The following is a 19,871-nucleotide window of genomic DNA, read 5'->3' as shown; positions in this document are numbered from 1 at the left end:
AAATTACTTTTTTTCCTACTATAAATAAAAAAACCAGGCTTCCCAGGTGGCGCTAGTGGTAAGGAACCTGCTTGCCAGTGCAGGAGGTATAGGAGATGCTGGTTTGATCTCTGGATTGGGAATATCCCCTGGAGGAGGGCATGGCAAACCACTCCAGTATTCTTTGCCTGGAGAATCCCATGGACAGAGGAGCCTGGAGGGCTACAGTCCATTGGGTTGCAGAGTTGGACATTACTGAAGGAACTTGGCATGAATGCATAAATAAAAAAACCCCAGATGAACTCATCTTTTAGATTCATTATCTTTGTCTTGCTCTTGTCAAGCAGGCCTAATAATGAGGTTTATCTGGAAGCTCTCAGCATATACGGTTAATGATATCCATGGTATAATAATTCTGCTGGCAAAAAGACACACTGGAATTTACAGAGTTTAAAAATGGTAATGGCATTTATAGGTTAATACATTGGGCTCAATCTTTCCAATCTGATGTGCTCCTTAATTACAGAATTACAGCTTAAATAGGTTGATGCAGTATCCAGTCATGGTTCCTGTCTTTTCCTTGGAGGACACAAGGAAAGAGAACTAGTATTTGCCCTCCTTGCAGACCTCTGAATTACTCTATTTCTCAGGCCTTGGTTTTTGGGTCTTTATTTCCTTATCTTTTAATACGCACTATAAGGTGATGGCTTTCACATTTCTATCTTTAGCTCAGACTGTTTTGATTCCTGTATTTAATTCTTGAGTCTCTGACATCTCAGATTTATGTCTAAGATAGGACTCCTGATCCTGCCCACCACTTTTCTTCCACTTCCCCCATCTCTGTAAATAGTCTTTCGTGGCATCTAGCAGCTCAGGTTAAACACTTGAAGTAATTCTTCACACTTCCCACTCCTTCATCCTCTATCTGTAGCCCATTACTAGGTCTAGTTAGTTCCTCGGAGAAGGCAATGGCACCCCATTCCAGTACTCTTGCCTGGAAAATCCCATGGACGGAGGAGCCTGCTGGGCTGCAGTCCATGGGGTCGCTAAGAGTTGGACATGACTGAGCGACTTCACTTTCACTTCTCACTTTCATGCATTGGAGAAGGAAATGGCAACCCACTCCAGCGTTCTTGCCTGGAGAATCCCAGGGACGGGGGAGCCTGGTGGGCTGCCGTCTATGGGGTCGCACAGAGTCGGACACGACTGAAGTGACTTAGCAACACCAGCAGCAGTTAGTTCCCACTCCAGAGTAATTCTCAAACCCACGTTTTTTCCTTTTGGCCATGCAGCATGTGGGGTCTTAGTTCCCCGATCAGGGATCAAACCTGTGCTCCCTGCATTGGAAGCACAGAGTCTTAACCATAGACTTTGACTTCTAGGGAAGTCTACAAATCTGCCATTTTTTTTTTTTTTTAACAGCTCCCTTGTAGTCTGGGCTCTCATTACCTTGCTTCATTTAAGGCAAGCCACACTAAGTGGTCTACTCACCTACTTGTGCAAAGGCAGGTTGTGTGCTCTGCTGGAGGAGCAACTACTCAAGTTTTATTTATGCTTCTGCAAAGATCAGGTGCGATGTTTTCAAAAGTCAGGCCTGGCATGGACCCAGCTGCAAAAGAAGCTGATAAATGTGGTCTCCCTATGTGCTTCAGAGGAAGAAACTGTGTGCTGAACACAAAGCATTGTCTCGGCAAGTTTTTTTTTTTTTTTAAAGCCTCACTTAAAGATAAGCAAGTGGAACTCAGGCTAGTTGTTTACTTGCCTAAGGTCACAACATTACTAAGTGGCAGAGGAGGAATTCAGAATCCCATGTGGCCCCAGAGCCCATATTCTTCCCCACTGTGCTGTCCCTCTCCTCTTGCAAACAGTGAATTAAGCTCCAGTGTCCTACAGCATAGAGTAGAGCTTTGTACATGGCATGGACGAGGCAGAGGACCTGCTGGGAGTAGAAGGCAGTGACACCTAAGCCCTGGGCTTTGTGGGCTGAATAGATTTGAAAAGACTGACGAAGCCTTTAAATGCTGGAGCGTGCAGCAGTTAGAGGGCACAGAGGGCCTCCCCCAGCTCTTACTGGTCCCTTGATTAGATTGTTCAGGGTGTAGCATCTACTCACTGCCTGTGTGCTTTGCCTGCCCAGGCTGGCTTCCTCTGCATGCTGTGTCCCCTGGTCTGCCCCACACCAGGCCCTGATGCAGGAACACTGAGTGTCACCAGCCAGGAGGCTGGTAGGAGTGAGGCCAAGTCCTGGACCTGGTGAGGTCTCAGGAGACTACCAGAGAACTAGGCAGGAAGCCTCGGCCAAGGCCTAGTCATGCATGGGGTCAGCAGTCAGGAGGCTTAGGATGGACAGAACTTGGGGTGAACAGGTGCTTCAATCTGTAACAGTTAAGACCAGCACCACACTGTACCTGCTAGCTAGGCTGAACTGGCAGACATGCACCTGGGACCCTAGCACGTGGTGGTGGTGGTTTAGTCACTAAGTCATGTCCGAGTCATTGTGAACCCATGGACTATAGCCCACCAGGTTCCTCTGTCCATGGATTTCCCAGGCAAGAATACTGGAGTGGGTTGCCATTCCCTTCTCCAGGGGATCTTCCTGACCCAGGGATCAAACCCAGGTCTCCTGCACTGCAGGCATATTCTTTACCGACTGAGCCACCAGGGAAGCCCAACTCTAGCAGAAGTCCTGGGAAAGGCAGTGTGGAGCACAGAGCAAATGGCAGCAGCAGTGGTGGTTTCAGCCATACACCAGGCCTTGCAGAAATCTTTGGGCTCATCCCTCACCAACGGATTTGTAAAGGTAGCCTGAGGCTGTGGACTGGATCCTGTAGGTGTCAGAAGGATGTTTCTCCCAACCAGCAGAACAGGGGTAGCCTGAGAATCATGTGTCTGACATACCCGTAGCTCCTAGCTGGGCTGTAACATCTACCTGTTCAGAGCATTTGGCCTCAGAAAGAAAGACCTAGAAATCACACTGCAACAAGACAGTGCAGACAACGAGAATGCTGAATTACCATTGTGTGATTTGTTTTCTGCTTGGCAAATACTTGTTTATGAAATGAATTCTCATTGTGAAAGGACATTTGGCACTCTTCATAGAAGCACTCTCCATAGGCTTGACTGGCACCCCTAGCTTGCAAAAACTACCACTCCTGATTTAGAAGCTTTATGGATTCATGATCCCACTGCGTTTATAAACATCTGCTTTTACTGGAAGATCTAGTGAACTCCCAAGAACCTGCGACTTAAGAAAAAAATCTTTGAAAAGCTTCTAGGTCAGTACAAGTCAACAGAAGACATGGCTAGTAGTTATGAGGGCCCTCGTTTCAGACCATTTAGGAATCTGCCAAGCCTGCCGCCTTCAGAAATCAGATAAATCAAGAGTTGAAGTAAAATACAGTAAAACCAGGACACATTTGGCACCAAAGAATCCCACTGGGGACTTATTCATAACCCAAGTCTCTTTCCATGTAAAATTAAAGTTTCAAGTCTAATTTGAAAAGTATTGAGTTGGCCAAAAAGTTCGCTTGGGTTTTCCTTTAAGATATTTTGGAAACCCAATGAACTTTATTACAGGCTGCTTAGATCTACTCATTAGCAATCTCTATCAGTGGAAGAATTTTTTTCTTCTAAAATATCACTGAAAAGATGTAGTTAATATGGTTAAGAACGTGAGCTCTGGAAGCAGACTGGTTCAGCTCTCGGTCTGTCACTGATTAGTTCAGTAACCTTGGTTACTTAACCTCTTTGTTTCCTCTTCTGTTAAGTAATAGTACCTTCCTCATGGAGTTGCTGCAAGGATTACTTACATGAAGTAATCTCTGCAGAGGGTGTAGAGCAGTGCCTAGCACATCAAAAGCTGTGGGCCTCTCTGTTGCATTCATTAATGCTGTTGTTAGAAGATCCCCAGTGAAAGTTTCGAGAAATGCCTTGTGTTTCTCAGAAGATATGTGATCTGTAGCTCTGTATGTTGTGTATAGTTACATAAACATCAGAGAAACTGGAAGCAGCTGTGGGACATATTCACAGTGGGTGTGGCTGGGAGCCTGCCGTGCCATTCAGCAAGCAGGCCGCAGCCATAGAGGCAATGCATGACCCTTCCCACTGGGTTCAGACTCCCTCGCCCCCCATCTATTCAGGTGCCACGTACTGTCTCACAAAAGGGTCTGGAGGCTTATCTGTGGGTAACTTGGTTGTCCAGAGTCGACTAGACTGGGAGGCAAATTCGTGAAGTTTTTTTTCTTTATGGAAACCTTTAAGAAACATCTGAGACTAAAGGTTTAGAAAGAACACGAGTAATTGGCATACTAATTACAAATCTCATTTTAATCATTAGCTTCTGATGTTAATTCACCTCTAAACATCTTCATTTAGTTTTAAAACTAGAGTTTGGGTTTATTGTCTTTATAAGCTTCTTATCCTTTGGTGGAGACACACAGTCTTGGCATTGTCAAAAGACCAGCAAGGGAATCTAAAAACAATGCGCCTGGGTTTTCAACCAAGTAGGGTGCCAGCTCATGAACAAGCGTTTCAGCTGGGTTTTGTGTCTGTCTGTGGAAGAACTCCATGTGCTTGGCACTGTCCTAAGCACCTGACAAGAGATCAAGCCATTGAACCTGTGTAACAATCCTATGAGGCGGGCTCCATTATTACCTTGCTTTTCAGGCAAGGAGCCAGAAGTAGTTACATACCTAACACAAGGTCACACTGTTGGTTTTGGGTGGAATTGGGATTTGAAGCTTTCAGTCTGTTTCCAGATTCAGTGTTCTTAACCCAAGACTATGGTGTTCAGAAAACCCTAAGAAACAGTAACATGGTTCTCGATTAGCTACCGTATCAGCCAAATAGCCTGGCTGTTGTCCCCACGTTCACATTGGTTTTTGCCTACATTTACACAGACACACAAAACTCAGTTCTCTTTTCTGGAACTAAGATTGGGATTTTTATTCAAATTCTTTCCAGGCTGTCTCTGTAAGAAAACAAGAGCTATTAAAATTAAGCACCCCCCCCCCCTTTTTTTTTGCCTTTATTGCCTCATTTTCCATCCCAACCATTCATTCTTTAAAAATCATAATCTCTTAAGGTAAAAAATGATTAGAATGAAGTTTAGGGAAAATGATGAGGTGCTCAAACTCACATCACTGAATTCTGGAGGAATTTCTGGGACCCGTAACTTGTACCTGTGATCCTGGCCATGAGTCAGTTCAGTAGCAATAAGGTCACTGGGTCACCAGATGCTAGCAGGATGCTCGGTTGAGCTCTCCAGGCCCTGTTCTAAGGAGGTCTTGTGTGCTGGTGGGAACATCACCAGGAAGCTCAGTGCAGCCCCTTCTCAGCTGTGTACTTAGAAGGGAACCCTTCTCAAGTGAGACTGAGGGTCTTTTGAAACTTCAGCATCCCGGAAACCAGACACCATATACTTTGGGAGGAAGCTGTGGTTGGGTTGCTCACTCAGATATAGGTGAGGCCACTCTAAATACCCCGTCAGAACTATGAGCAGTACCAGAAACTGCAGAAGACCGGCCTCAGGCCTTCTCTCTCAATTACATACCTGTTTTAACTAGAAATGCAATCATCTTGGGCTTTCCTGGTGGCTTAGACGGTAAAGGATCTGCCTACAGGAGACCTGGGTTCCATCACCTCTGCCCCTTATTCAGTGATTCTGAAGCAAAAGGCTTACTAAAATAGGTATAAAAATAGAGTAATGCCTTATAGAAGCTTTTTGTATTTTGACAGTCACAAGACCATTACTATTGAACATTTATTGAGCTCTAACAATGTGAGAGGTGCCACACAAAAATTCAGACACAGTACCTGCCCGATGGGCTTACAGTCTAAAGGACATGATCATTTTTTAATGTTCCCATGAGTTTGCTGTTTGTGAAAATGAGGTATTAACTGCACTGGTCAGTGCAGGAAAAGAGCCTATGATATTAGACTTTTTAAGCAGGTTCCCTATTCAAGTAGGCATGACTATTCATATTATTCTCTTAAACTGTGGTTTGCATTTCCCCAAATTTTATTTCTGAGACATATGTAAGTCTGAAAAGATAGATACCAAATGCACATTTCTGAAAATCAGGGGTCAAATCTGGAACCTAGTCCAGAAGAAAAGTCTGGTTATATATTCAGAAAAATATTTTTATTCAAAATTGGCCCTGGGGAAAAAAAATAGTGACGGGGGGACCAAGATCCTGTTGGGGGTTCTTAGAATGTCCACAAGAGCAGGTCCTCAGGGCAGCCTCTCAAAGGCCCTTAACTCTTTCGTAAGCATTCGGTGGGTTGTGTTTGGGCATTGGCCCTGGGGGTGGTGTGTTTGAGGATAAAGCCCTCTCAGTGGCTCACAGATCACCGGGCAGATGATTCCTGCCTTGGCACTGCCCTTTGTCCTTGGCAACACACCACTCACGCTAATTTAATGCCTATCTCCAGAGAAGAACAAGACTACCAGACACCCCCAGGATGTATCAGGAATTTTGTAAAAATGTAACCTGTTAAAATGCCCGTTGCTGATACCATCCGTATACATACTGCTTTATAAAAACTTGTCCTTTTCTTGTCATAAAGTCAAGTGCGAAGTAACATTTTTGTTGTGTTAACCACTTAGCAGGATAAACTGATTTTATATGGAAGGAAATGTAAGATAACTTATACGTATTTAAAGCAAGTTATTTCATTTTCATTCTCATGATTTCTGTCATCTTTTGTCTCTTTGCTCTGATCCTGATAAACTAATAAGTCACCACTCACTACATTCAAATTCCCAATCCTTTATTCATGTATATCTTGAGTTTCAGTTATGATATGAAATAGACTCCAGGGCTGCATTTTGTAATGATACAAGGATCCTGAGGAAATACTTTCACAGAAGCCTTTTTCTAATACAATTTTCACCTGTGCTTATGAAAAGTATTGAAAAAGGCCAACTGGCACGTTCTGGAATGTATGTTCTGAGCAGGTATCTAAATACAAGTGGGAAGTGCTTGCCTTTCTGTTTTGTAAATTCAGCTTATGCCGACAAGCTGGACGTCTCAATAATTTGATGTGAAAAAGTTGCCTGTGTGTACATTTGCCATTTTATAAAAGAGCGAACAAATCCATACCCCCACTTTATCTTACAAAACAACCCTTAGTATTTTTTAAGTTGCATGAAAAACAAATATACAAGTAAAAAAACAAGCAAAATGCATAATGAAGGGCTTTGAGCTCTTGCTCCAAGGAGTAGGTGAAAGAATTGATATAAATGAAGCTGAGGTTTTCAGAGCTTCTCTTTAAATAGCTATGCTAAAAATATTTCAGCTGTCTAATCTCTGTACTTGCTTCATTTTTACTAGAACACATTGTGTGAGCCGCAGCTGAGTTCCTATATAGGATATCTCCAGAATGCAAATCAGAACAAGGCAGATTTTATTCAGATTTTTCTTTTGTAAATTGAGCCACTACTGTTGGGTATGGGGTTGGGCCGGGTGGGCACTAGATGAGTTAAAAATCAGTTAGCCTGATAAAGACATGCTAAAGAAGGCTTACTTTATTTGAATGGTTATATCAAGACTGACCCCAAGTTCAATGAGATATTGAGGATTCTGGATTGTTTGAAAATCTGGTTTTGAGGGCACAGGAGCGTGGTCTGAATGGACCATTAGGAATGCATTTGAACACAGAATTTATGCTTACCTCACCACCCTCCCCCCCTTTTTTTTTTAACATGACAGGCTCAGTTTTCTCACATCGGTGCTTCTCTTCATGCTAGAACTGCTTATGTCTACAGAGTCCCTGAAGAAGCGAAAATCATTTTTTTAGCCTTAAACATAGCATATGGAGTTCTTCCCCAGCTCCTGGCCTATCGCTGTATCTACAGACCCGAATTCTTCATAAAAACAAAGGCAGATGAAAAAGTTGAATGAAAACATTGTTTTATGTTCTTTCTCTCCAGATGACTGACTTTTGCTATCTTGGTACCCATATCTGGCCCCATTCCACTCTCTTCTTGCACAGGAACATTTGCGAATACATCAGTTCTTGCTCTATACTCTGTATCGTAGGAATTATGTGGGTAAATCTTTTTTTGAAGGAAAGTTGAAGTTATTCAGAAAGTCTGTTTAAAGAAATACATTTCAGGGTATTTGTGAATAAACAACCACCTATCTCAATATTCTGTTTGTATATATTAAGTATAAGTGTGAAAAATTACAATTTAGCTTCTATAATAATGAACATGAAAAGGAAACTATTCGAAAGTGAAAATGGCCTATGCATATTAAAAATTTCAAACTAGCAAATACAGATTGGAGGAATATTTTTGCATATAAGATGTATATGCTTTATGATCAACCTCAATATAAAGGACAAATTATCAGAACATTTAAAAATGTTGTTTGAAAAGTGTTTTCCCAAGGAAAGTGAACTATTCACTGGGGTTTCAAAAACTGCTTTCACTGAAATTTTTTATTGCGTCTAAACAGTTAAGAAGGGATCTATAACTTTATTATTACCTTTATTTTACTGGTGACTGGAAATATTTCTATTGTGTTTCTGTGTATATTTTTAATAAATTATTTTTGGCCTCTTATGAAGACAAATCTTATTAAATTTGAAACATTTTGTGTATTTTCTTTTTCAAAAAAGTTCTGTGGTCTTTAGCTTTTTTGTTTTAAAAATCTGTCAGTTATACGTTCCAATTTGAAATGTCATCTACATTCTCCTTATGTTTTAGTGTGAGCGATGAAGAGGACTTTTGATGAATTAATTAAATTTCCTTGATTTTAAATTAAAATATTCAAAATTAAAAAGTACCTTGTAAGGACAAAGAACTGGATTGGCATTCCTACTGTCTTTTAAATGAACTGTTCATCATGTGGAAGCGTGAGTCGAGTATAATAGAGGAAAATCAGTATTTGCTAAATTAGAGAAACAAACCCAAAACATAGCCGCCTCCTCAGTGCCCAGGAGTGGTAAGTGGATCTGTACTCTTATGCCCTCAGGTGCCATCATCACCACTCCCATCATCACCAGCATCATCACTAATGGCCCTACGCTTTCAGAGCTACTCACATTTTTTCCTTCATGCTATTTACTAGCTCGTCACCAAAATAAGAAAACCTAAAAGAAAATGGTGTCCAGATCAGTGCATGGATAATGTCCAGTGTGAATTTAGGGGTCCACTGAACTGGTAAGTAACACAGATATGCAAGCAGTCATGTAGCCAGTTCCTCTCCCTACCCCCCAGTGTTTAAAAAAAAAAAAAACAAAAAACACAAGTCCTAAAACCCAGAGTGTTTAAAAAAAGAAAAGAAAAAGCCTCACCTGCACTTGATTCTCTTATCAGCTTGCTGTTAACAATTTTTGCTTTAATATATGAATTACATTAATACCTCACATTACATATATGAAGCCAAATTACACTAACTTAGTTGTTTACAACCTCAACTCTTACTCCCAGTACACATTCCAATAAATTTATTCTGTAAAAACAATACATTTTTTTGTTTTTGATTTTTTTTTTACAGTAAACTTTTCAACTACAAACCTCGAATACGCGAAAGATGTTCCAAGGACAAGCATAACAGGATTGATAAAACCCAAACTGACTAAATGTGTTCTCACAATATAAGTTGGCATAAAAATAAATAAAATTTTCTATTATCACAATTGCAACAATAATGTACACATAATAATGGTTTGTGGATGAGTATTAACTATTCTAATTCTAGTTCCAAAAGAAAACAACAGATCGTTTAAAAGTCTATATTTAAAAGTCAATGCTTTGTCTTACTTCCCATAGGGCTACTGCTGAGTCCAGCTTTAAAATGTAAAGTATCCAGCTTGAGTGATTAGCTCAAATTGTATTGGCATTGGGAGAAAATAAATCATTGCCTTTATCTTGGAGTAACACAAAAGACTCACTTAACTTCACATATAGAAACTGAGTTTGTGTACGTAACAACATGAGTTTTGAGAAGTATAAGTTGTCAACTAGCTATTTCTAATACGGAAAAGGTATATTACAATATGATTCAACTTTACACATGGCCTCAAAACTGAAGGACAATTTTAAGTTCACCTTCAATATGCCAACATTATGTATCTAGGAATTGGTTCCTGGGTTCTGTCACAGAGAAGAAATCCCTTAAGCATTATGTTGAGTGGTCCTTTTAAAAAAAATGCTAATTTATATTTAACTGAGTGTTTGGTGATGGTGGAGTAAAAGGCAGAAGAGTGATGAACATAACTGCCTTGATAAAGGATCCTAGACTTGTATGAGCTTGTGCAAAAATCTTGATAATCCTTAGTGGTTAAGGGCAACTTCATGCAACCAAATAACATGAAATTAAGTCAATAACCTTAAAAAAGGCTAAAATGTCTTTTTTTCCCCCAAACACATCAGAGAGGAATGTGAATAATGTACATACAAACTGGGATTCTGTCAATGACAACAAGGACTATGTGTTGGTTCATATCAAATCCAAGAATATTGGACAACCAAACGTATAACTTTCTTGTGGTTTTCTTAGTATGCAGCATTCATTATGGTAGTTAGGTCTGGAAAAAAACACAAAGAAAACAAGCCTTTAGATGATTTTGGATATTAACAATATAAGCTACCCACATCTTTATACTATATACCTGGATTTTTTGAGATTCCAATCTGCACTGCAGCATTAACAATACTTATCAAGAATAGTCTCTGAGGGTTTGCTTTATACTATCAGTGCAAAAACCTAAAGGAAAAACTAGGGCATTTTAGTGTAAACTTTGTCTATTGTCTGGCAGGACACAGTGAAGAAGCGTGCACTCTGTAAAACTCTAGGATAATGCATTGCTGGGATACATAAAGTTAAGGGGAAAACAGAGATAATCCATCTTTGTGAAGATTCTGGTATCACAAAGAAAGGTAAATTTCTTAAAATTTTAAAAGTATTTGCAGAATTGCAAATTATTCTGTATAATATTTATAATTTAATTACTTGTGACAGTATGGCTCAATGAAATACAAGAGTTAATAATATTAAGTCAAGATATACAAAGAGAAAGGAAGCCTAGATTTTTGTAAAGTTTAGATTGCTTCCATTTGACAAAGATAAAATACTTCCATTTCCTAAAAGGATTGTGTTTTAGTTTGGGTCCCACTTTTAATTGTGTCAGGTTACATTTCCCCACTGGGATGCTATTTTTGTTTTCTTCATCATTAACCCAAATACATTAACCCCCTTAGTACTGCTCTTGTGGTATAAATTAAAGAGGGAATTCAGGCCCCCAATACTTTTTCTGAAAACAGCCTCCTTCAGCTCTACACTTCACTAAGTGAATGAACTTGTTTGTAGGATGCATGTCATCATTCATGGGTATGGTTTTCACTTATGTAGCTGAACTCTACCCTGCACCATATATAATATACAGCTAATTCCAGAACCTTCAAAGAGGAAAGTTTCTAAACCTACTATCCCCTCAAGATAGCAGAAATACATTTCTTAGTCTTCTTTGTTCTTACCAAAATGAGAAAGCCAATCTTAAAAAAAAAAAACATTACATTTAAAATCTATGAACTTGCAAGATACAGTGCCTGGTGACTCCTCGTTATTTATTAACAAAGAAAAGCGCTAGAAATAAGATCATACTCACAGGCTTTAGAGGATTTTCCTCCCTTGTGAAGGAGGAAAACACCCATTAAAACAATGAGAAATTGTTAATCAACCAAAGAAACTTCTTTAACAATGTCTTTTTATTAATATTAATGTGAAAGGCAATACATTCTATGTTTACATCAGTAGAAAACTCATAGTAACAACTACTCAGTCCATGTTGAAGAATATTTTTAAAACACATGGTCTGATGGTAGTCTCAGAGTATTATTAGTGCCCCCAGCAAAGTGAGAGTGGTAGCGGAATGTGACTATAACTTTAAGGACATGCTTTTTGGGTGGAAGTACTATTAAATGGGTGCTTATATTAATAAAGTCAAATTACAAATTAATTTTTAACTTCTCATACCATAATCACTCTATCTGCATATGAAAAAAATACCCTGCTCATTCACACTGGTGGATATTCTGAACAGTGTTCTGCAGATCTACTCCACATAAACAGCTAGAACTTGTGCCTTTATGCACTGGCTGCCATGCTCAGCGCCACACCAGTTTCATACTGCACAATGGCTGGCTAATCCACTGGATTCTCTCTTGAGGCATTTCAATGTGAGGTACACTAACAGGCTGAAGGATACCCGAACACAGTAAGCAGAAGTTACAGGCTGGAGAAGTCATAGGGTCTTTTTATGGAGCACCAATTTTTCTTGGAAGTATGGCAGATAAACTATGGTTACTCAGACTTGGGTATTTGGCATTTTGTCAAAAATAAATGAAACGAGCCTATTACTTCATGGAAAATGACTGATAGTATTCATTGCCAATGATAAAATTTGGGCTTTTGAGTGAAGATTAGGATTCTAGAAAACTTAAATCCTCTCTAAAAAAGCTTCCCAAAATGTAAAGTTGTTTTTTTTTTTTAGGGGACAAGATAGTGATATTTAAAATGTGATTAAAAAGATTTCATAGTGAAATATTTGGAAAACTTAAGTAACTCAGGGAACAAATATTTTCCAAATGTGAAAAGAGATTCATAGTGCCAGATGGTCCAATGGATTTTAACCAGACAGAATATAAGAGGTTCAGATTCGACACTGCAACTAACCTCCAAGAAATGACCACTTACAGAATTGGTGTAATATCAAAGAATACACACAATGACCTGAATAGACGATTAAAATATTCCTATCTCCATCTTCAACTACATGTCTATGGAAGACTACATTTTCTTCTTATATTTCAACCAAAATAACATATCACAACAGTCTGAATACAGAAGCAGATTTGACAATATGGCCTGAGAGTTTCTATTAAAGCAGACATTAAAGATATGCATTTTTTTTTAATGTAAAAAAGTGTATAATTTTTCTCAAGAACTTTTTTTTGGGAAGATATTTATTTTTCACAAAAATGTGTTATTTTGTTAAGTAATGGGTTTACTATTAAAGTAAATAAATATCCTTAAAATTTTATTTTTAATTCTAATTAAGTAAATATCAATAGCTATAACAAAAACTCTTTGTCTAAGAGTAGTAAAGGGGTCCTGAGACCAAAAACCTTGATAAACCACTGGCTTGGCATAAATGAGAGTGAATGGTGAAAAGTGAGGCTAAAGTGAGGCTAAAAAGATAAACTAAGGTGAGAGTGATAAGGCCATTTTATGCAGAAATCAGGAGATGGGCCTGATGTGGAGGGCACCAGCAGCACCAGATTGTAGGAAGAACAACAGGTCCCGAGCCAGAATAAATGTATGAATACTGGTTAGTGGCGACAGTGAACCCTCCGGCTGTCCGCCCCACATTTATTCTGTCCTTTGCTCCTCCCCACAACTATGTGACATCCTTGTGATTTGGGGACTTGACTCCAGTGTCAGGGATGGGCAGAACCTGACTGGTCTAAGCCAGTTATCTCCTTGTTGTCAGTGTTTGGTTCAGGGTAGGGCAGCTTTCTGACATGGATCTCAGTGATACCTGCCTCCTTAAATTCATACCCTTGTGTAACACCCTACCTTTTAGAGTAGGCTAGATCTTGTGACATTTGTCTAATAAACTGAATGAGACAAAAGTGATGGGATATTGTGTCTGAGATCAGAGAACAAAAGGTTCACTTCCATGTTGCTTCCACCCTCTCTCTTGCTAATGAAGCCAGCTGCCATGCTGAAGCCACCTTATGGACTCATGTGGCAGGAAACCAAGGGAGGCCTTTGGCCAACAGTCAGTGAAGCACTGAAGCCCTTGATCTAATAACTATGAGTGATCAAATCCTGCCAACAACTTCCTGAAAGGAAGGTCCTTCCAAAAGGACCAAGCCCCAAGCCAAGCCTCAACTCAAAAATGATTTGAGCTCCTGCTAATACATTAATTGCAGCTTTGGAAAGATGTGGAGATAGAGGTATCAACAAGTTACATCTATTTTGGTTCCTGACCCATAGAAAATGCTATTTTAAGCCACTGAGTCTTAGAGTTATTTGTTCACGACAAGAGGTATTAACACAGCAGGTGTATTATCCGCATGGTGTCCTGGCCACAAAGTCACCTCCACTTCGGTGAGTTAAGAAGGGAGCTCTACGTGCTCTGCAGCCTGCCCCTTTCTGCTCGTGCTTCTGCTAGAGGAGTGAGGATGAAGGCAGAGCACCCAGACATAAAGGGAGTCTTGGAATTCTATGGGCTCCTTGTAAGAACCTCTTCTTCCTTCACCAATATATGTAACTTCCATCCCACCCTATGCCCTGAGACAATAATCCTTTTGGGGGCTCCTCTGGCTCAGACAGTAAAGAATCTGCTTGTAATGCAGGAGACTCAGGTTCAATCCCTGGGTCAGGAAGATCCCCCGGAGAAGGAAATGGCTCCCACTCCAATACCACCCTCTGCCCCGAGCGATCAATCCTTCTTCCTGACGCAAGATGGGCTCCAGAGCATCTATCACATCCTGGACTCTCATCCCTGACACTTTGTTGTGTTCATTTACAACCTCATCTCTTAAATGCCAGCCTCCCCCCTGCTCCCCAATTCCTTAGTCTCTTCCACTGGGTCCCTTGGATATTACAGTCAGTTCAGTTCAGTTGCTCAGCTGTGTCTGATTCTTTATGCTGATGGACTGCAGCATGCCAGGCTTCCCTGTCATCACCCTCTCCCAGAGCTTGCTCAAACTCATGTCCTTTGAGTTGGTGATGCCATCCAACCATCTTATCCTCTGTCATCTCCTTCTTCTCCTGCCTTTAATCTTTCCCAGAATCAGGGTCTTTCCACTCAGTTCTTTGCATCAGGTGGCCAAAGTACTGGAGTTTCAGCTTCAGCATCAGTGCTTCTAGTTAATATTCAGGACTGATTTCCTTTAGGATTGACTGGTTTGCTCTCCTTGCAGTCCAAGCAACTCTCAAGAGTCTTCTCCAACACCACAGTTCAAAAGCATCAATTCTTCAGCGCTCAGCTTTCTTTACAGTCCCAACTCACACATCCATACATGACTACCAGAAAAACCTTAGCTTTGACGAGATGGATCATTTTTGGCAAAGTAATGTCTCTGCTTTTTAATATGCTGTCTAGATTTGCCATAGCTTTTCTTCCAAGGAATGTCTTTTATTTCATGGCTGCAGTCACCATCTGCAGTGATTTTGGAGCCCAGAAAAATAAAAGTCTCTCACTGTTTCCCCATCTATTTGCCATGAAGTGATGGGACCAGATGCCATGATCTTAGTTTTCTGAATGTTGAGTTTTAAACCAGCTTTTTCACTCTCCTCTTTCACTTTCATCAAGAGGCTCTTTACTACTTCTTCGCTTTCTGCCATAAGGGTGCTGTCATCTGCATATCTGAGGTTATTGATATTTCTCCCAGCAATCTTGATTCCAGCTTGTGCTTCATCCAGCCCAGCATTTTTCATGATGTACTCTGCATATAAATTAAATAAGCAGGGTGACAATATATAGCCTTTACGTACTCCTTTCCCTATTTGGAACCAGTCTGTTCTTCCATTTCCAGTTCCAACCGTTGCTTCTGGACCTGCATAATTTCTCAGGAGGCAAGTAAGGTCGTCTAGTATTCTCATCTCTTGAAGAATTTTCCACACTTTGTTGTGATCCACACAGTCAAAGCCTTCGGCACAGTCAATAAACCAGAAGTAGATGCTTTTCTGGAACTCTCTTGCTTTTTTGATGATCCAACGAATGTTGGCAATTTGATCTCTGGTTCCTCTGCCTCTTCTAAAACCAGCTTGAACATCTGGAATCTCACGGTTTATGTACCGTTGAAGCCTGGCTTGGAGAATTTTGAATACTTTGCTAGTGTGTGAGATGAGTGCAATTGTGCAGTAGTTTGAACATTCTTTGGCATTGCCTTCTTTTGGGATTGGAATGAAAATTGACTGTTTCCAGTCCTGTGGCCACTGCTGAGTTTTCCAGATTTGCTGACATATTGAGTGCAGCACTTTCACAGCATCACCTTTTTGGATTTGAAATAGCTCAACTGGAATTCCATCACCTCCACTAGCTTTGTTTGTAATTATGCTTCCTAAGGCCCACTTGACTTTGCATTCCAGGATGTCTGGCTCTAGGTGAGTGAACATACTGTTGTGGTTATCTGGGTCATGAAGATCTTTTTTGTATAGTTCTTTTGTGTATTCTTGCCATCTCTTCTTAATATGTTCTGCTTCTGTTAGTTCCATACCATTTCTGTCCTCTATTGAGCCCATCTTTGCATGAAATGTTCCCTCGGTATCTCTAATTTTCTTGAAGAGATCTCTAGTCTTTTCCATTCTATTGTTTTCCTCTATTTCTTTGCATTGATTACTGAGGAAGGCTTTCTTTTCTCTCTTTGCTATTCTTTGGAACTCTGCATTCAGATGGGTATATCCTTCCTTTTCTCCTTTGCCTTTAGCTTCCCTTGGAAATTAGTCAGCCATCAGCAAACCTTCTTCATTCCCAAGATACTTTATTCATCAATTTGTTCTAACTGCTATCTAGCTTCACCCTGGAGATCCTGCTGCTGCTTTCTCTGCAACCCCCAGGTGGTAACCTCCTCTGCCGCAGCTCTCATACTACAGGCCCTGGAAGTGGGGAAGGTGACCTTGACCTTACTACTATTTCTAGCTATTCTTCCTCTGTGCTTCCCCCCAGGAAAAAAATCCTTCTGGACTTTAGTCTCAATGCTGTAAGATGCCAGCCCTTCCCTACTGCAGTCTTCTCCAAGACTCCCCATCACTATCCCTGACTCCTTGAAGATGTCAGCTGTGGCTCACTGTCATTCAGCATCCTAACTGCTGGATGTCAACATGCACAGAGATTGTCTTTGCAACACTCTAACCTCTTAGTTCCTGGGCTTCCTCTTCCCTAAAAATATTGTCTGCTACCTTACCTTAGCTGCTCATTTCCATGGTTATTTCTTAAACAAGCAATTTTCAACCACTGAGAGCATTTGCAAATACTAGGTCACTGTTTTTTGGGGGGGAATTATGCTTCTCTGATGGCTCAGAGGATAAAGCATCTGCCTGCAATGCAGGAGACCCGGGTTCGATCCCTGGGTTGGGAAGATCCCCTGGAGAAGGAAATGGCAACCCACTCCAGTATTTTTTTTTAAACCCACTCCAGTATTCTTGCCTGGAGAATTCCATGGACAGAGGAACCTGGCAGGCTACAGTCCACAGGGTTGCAAAGAGTTGGACACGACTGAGTGACTTCACTTTCACTTTTCACTTTCATGGGAACATTGTAGGTTGGAGTTTTCAATGGCATTTAATGAGCAGGGGCCAAGGGTACTGCGATGTTCTGCGATGTGAACAGAGCTCACACAATGAAAACCTGTCTTACTGAAGACACCAAAAGCACCTGCCCTGTTGCCTGCTTCCATAATTCCATCTAGACATCTGACTATTTCATTTCTACTTGTCTTTCTAGTCCCTTCCCTTTACCTAGTACTCCAACTCCAAGAACTCTTTGATACTCAAAATCTGTTGATCCTGTCCCTTCCTCACATCCGTGTTTCCCTCTGAACATGTTTTGGATTCCATGTGTCCATCATTATAATTAATCTCTTCCTCACATACGCCCTCAACTCCCTTGCCTCAAACTTCCTTTACTTTGCTCTCTGGGCAAACTCCAATTCTGGATAAGCTCGGTTCTCTACTTTTCTGTGATCGCACAATTGAATACACCTGGAGAAAAACACACAGCCATCTGAATGTTCTTAAATTAATGACCACTAACCTCGAGTGGGCCCTTCCTGCTGTTCCAAAGTCCAGTCACTTTTGTATTCTAACTATTTTATCCCTTTTCCTCCTCTCGAAATTTCAACACTTCTTCCTGCTCTTACTCTCAATTGTTGACCTTCCTTCCTAAGGAGACAGAAGCAATCAGATGAGAACTTTTATAAGCTCTCACTGCAGGTACCCACTTACCTGCCCCCGCACCCAACAGGAGGAAAACAGAGTGTTGAGCGCAGAGGCAGGTAAGTTCCTCGTGTTTCAGTGCATGAACTAAGGCACCCCTCCAGATGTGCAGTGGATTTTATGCCTGTTTGCCTTCTGAAGAGCCCTACTTTGGCAATTCTTTCCTACATTATTATTTTGTGATCACTGCACATTTGAATTATTCTTATCAGTCTGCTGCTGCTGCTGCTGCTAAGTTGCTTCAGTCTGTGCGACCCCATAGATGGCAGCCCACCAGGCTCCCCCGTCCCTGGGGTCCTCCAGGCAAGAACACTGGAGTGGGTTGCCATTTCCTTTTCCAATGCATGCAAGTGAAAATGAAGTCGCTCAGTCATGTCCGACTCTTCACGACCCCACGGGCTGCAGCCTACCAGGCTCCTCCGTCCATGGGATTTTCCAGGCAAGAGTACTGGAGTGGGGTGCCATTGCCTTCTCCGTCTTATCAGCCTATGTGCTGCACATTCTCCCATCAAGAAAAAAAGCCCCTCTTGACCTTCTATCCTAGACTGTGTCTAAAAAATATCTGAGGGAAAAAAATTAGGCTGCCTGTGTGTATGCTCAGTCATGTCCAACTTTTTGCAACATGGAGTGTAGCCCACCAGGCTCCTCTGTCCATGGGATTTCCCAGGCAAGAATACTGGAGTGGGTAGCCATTTCCTTCTCCAGGGGATCTTTCGACCCAGGAATTGAACCTGTCTCTTGTGTCTTCTGCATTGACAGGCAGATTCTTTACTACTGTACCACCTAGAAAACCCCCCAAATTAGGCTACTTGCCCTATAAGATATCAGGACACATTATAAAGCTACTGTAATTAAGAAACTGTAGTACTGACCAAAGGAACAGAATAGAGAACCCAGAGAGACCCATGGCTACATAACAGATGACACTGCATTTCAGAGACGAATAGAGAGACTGTTTAATACATGGTGCTGGTTAAATGGTTATGCTGTGGGGAAAATGCAGTGGGATCCTATCTCGAACCCTATACAAAGATCAATTCTAGATGGATTAAACACTAAAATGTTAAAAACTAAAGTTTACAATTTTAAAATGAAATACAGGAGAATATCTTTCTGACTTTGGGATAGGAATGGATTTCTCAAACAATACAGAAAAATGATAACCATAACAAGAAAATTTTGATGCATCTGACTACAATAAAATGAAGAATGTTTATTCACAACAGGTATCATTAAGAAATTGAACAGAAAAGCCACAAACTTGGAGAAGATGTCTGTAATGCACATGACCACCCATGTTTGTTAGAATCCAGAATATGTAAAGGAGTCCTTTACATATCAGTAGGAAAATAAATTCAATAAGAAAATGGGCAAAATTCGCAAATCAAGCACTGCACAAAAGAGGAAGCACAGGTGGTCAAACAGGTAAAAAGAGGCTCAACTTTATTACTGACCAAAGAATCGCAAATTAAGACTAGAATTTTCACCCACTATATTGGGAAGAATTTTAAAGTCTGACAATGACAAGTGAGTCACAGGGAACTCATACATGGATGGTGGGATATAAGCTGGTCCAACAACTTATAGGGACGTAATTTGGCAGTATCTTATAAACACCATAAAAATAGTTGTGACTCAGCCTGTCCAGTCTGAGTTTACATACCCTTAAAGAAACCCTTGCATGCGTACACTAGGAGACAATATGGAAATATTCACAGCAACACAGTTCCTAACTGCAAAAAGCTGGAAATTACCAAAATGCTTGTCAACAGAAGGCTGGATAAAGAAGTTGTGATGTACTCATAGAATTGAGTATTATAAGGTAATGAGAAATGAGTAAACTACACATAACCCCATGAAGGAATCTTGGAAGCACAGTAGTGAGTATATCATTTTTAAAAAAGCTCAAAAAGGAGCAAAATTTAATGATTG

At 40.7% G+C, this 19,871-nt stretch overlaps 2 protein-coding genes across 5 annotated transcripts in view; one reads left to right on the top strand and one right to left on the bottom strand.

Annotated features, from left to right (window-relative positions):
• The window catches only part of TM6SF1 (transmembrane 6 superfamily member 1), a 56,012-nt gene that overhangs the window by 21,209 nt on the left and 14,932 nt on the right, over positions 1-19,871 (top strand). The window contains exon 10 of one of the 3 annotated variants that reach the window (XM_061394537.1): positions 7,692-8,789. The exons of 1 other annotated variant lie outside the window; for it this stretch is intronic. In XM_061394537.1, the coding sequence (XP_061250521.1) occupies positions 7,692-7,883 (192 nt within the window). In that variant the 3' untranslated portion in view covers positions 7,884-8,789. Of the gene's footprint in view, positions 1-7,691; positions 8,790-19,871 lie in introns of those variants that run through there. One more of the 3 variants, XM_061394539.1, reaches the window with a different exon arrangement.
• The window catches only part of HDGFL3 (HDGF like 3), a 79,700-nt gene continuing 65,555 nt past the window's right edge, over positions 5,727-19,871 (bottom strand). The window contains exon 6 of one of the 2 annotated variants that reach the window (XM_061394541.1): positions 5,727-10,518. In XM_061394541.1, the coding sequence (XP_061250525.1) occupies positions 10,513-10,518 (6 nt within the window). In that variant the 3' untranslated portion in view covers positions 5,727-10,512. Of the gene's footprint in view, positions 10,519-17,751; positions 17,886-19,871 lie in introns of those variants that run through there. The other variant, XM_061394540.1, reaches the window with a different exon arrangement.

The sequence above is a fragment of the Bos javanicus genome, chromosome 21 (assembly GCF_032452875.1).
Source record: "Bos javanicus breed banteng chromosome 21, ARS-OSU_banteng_1.0, whole genome shotgun sequence".
Classification (NCBI taxonomy): domain Eukaryota; kingdom Metazoa; phylum Chordata; class Mammalia; order Artiodactyla; family Bovidae; genus Bos; species Bos javanicus.
This window is presented reverse-complemented; position numbering and strand designations above follow the sequence as displayed.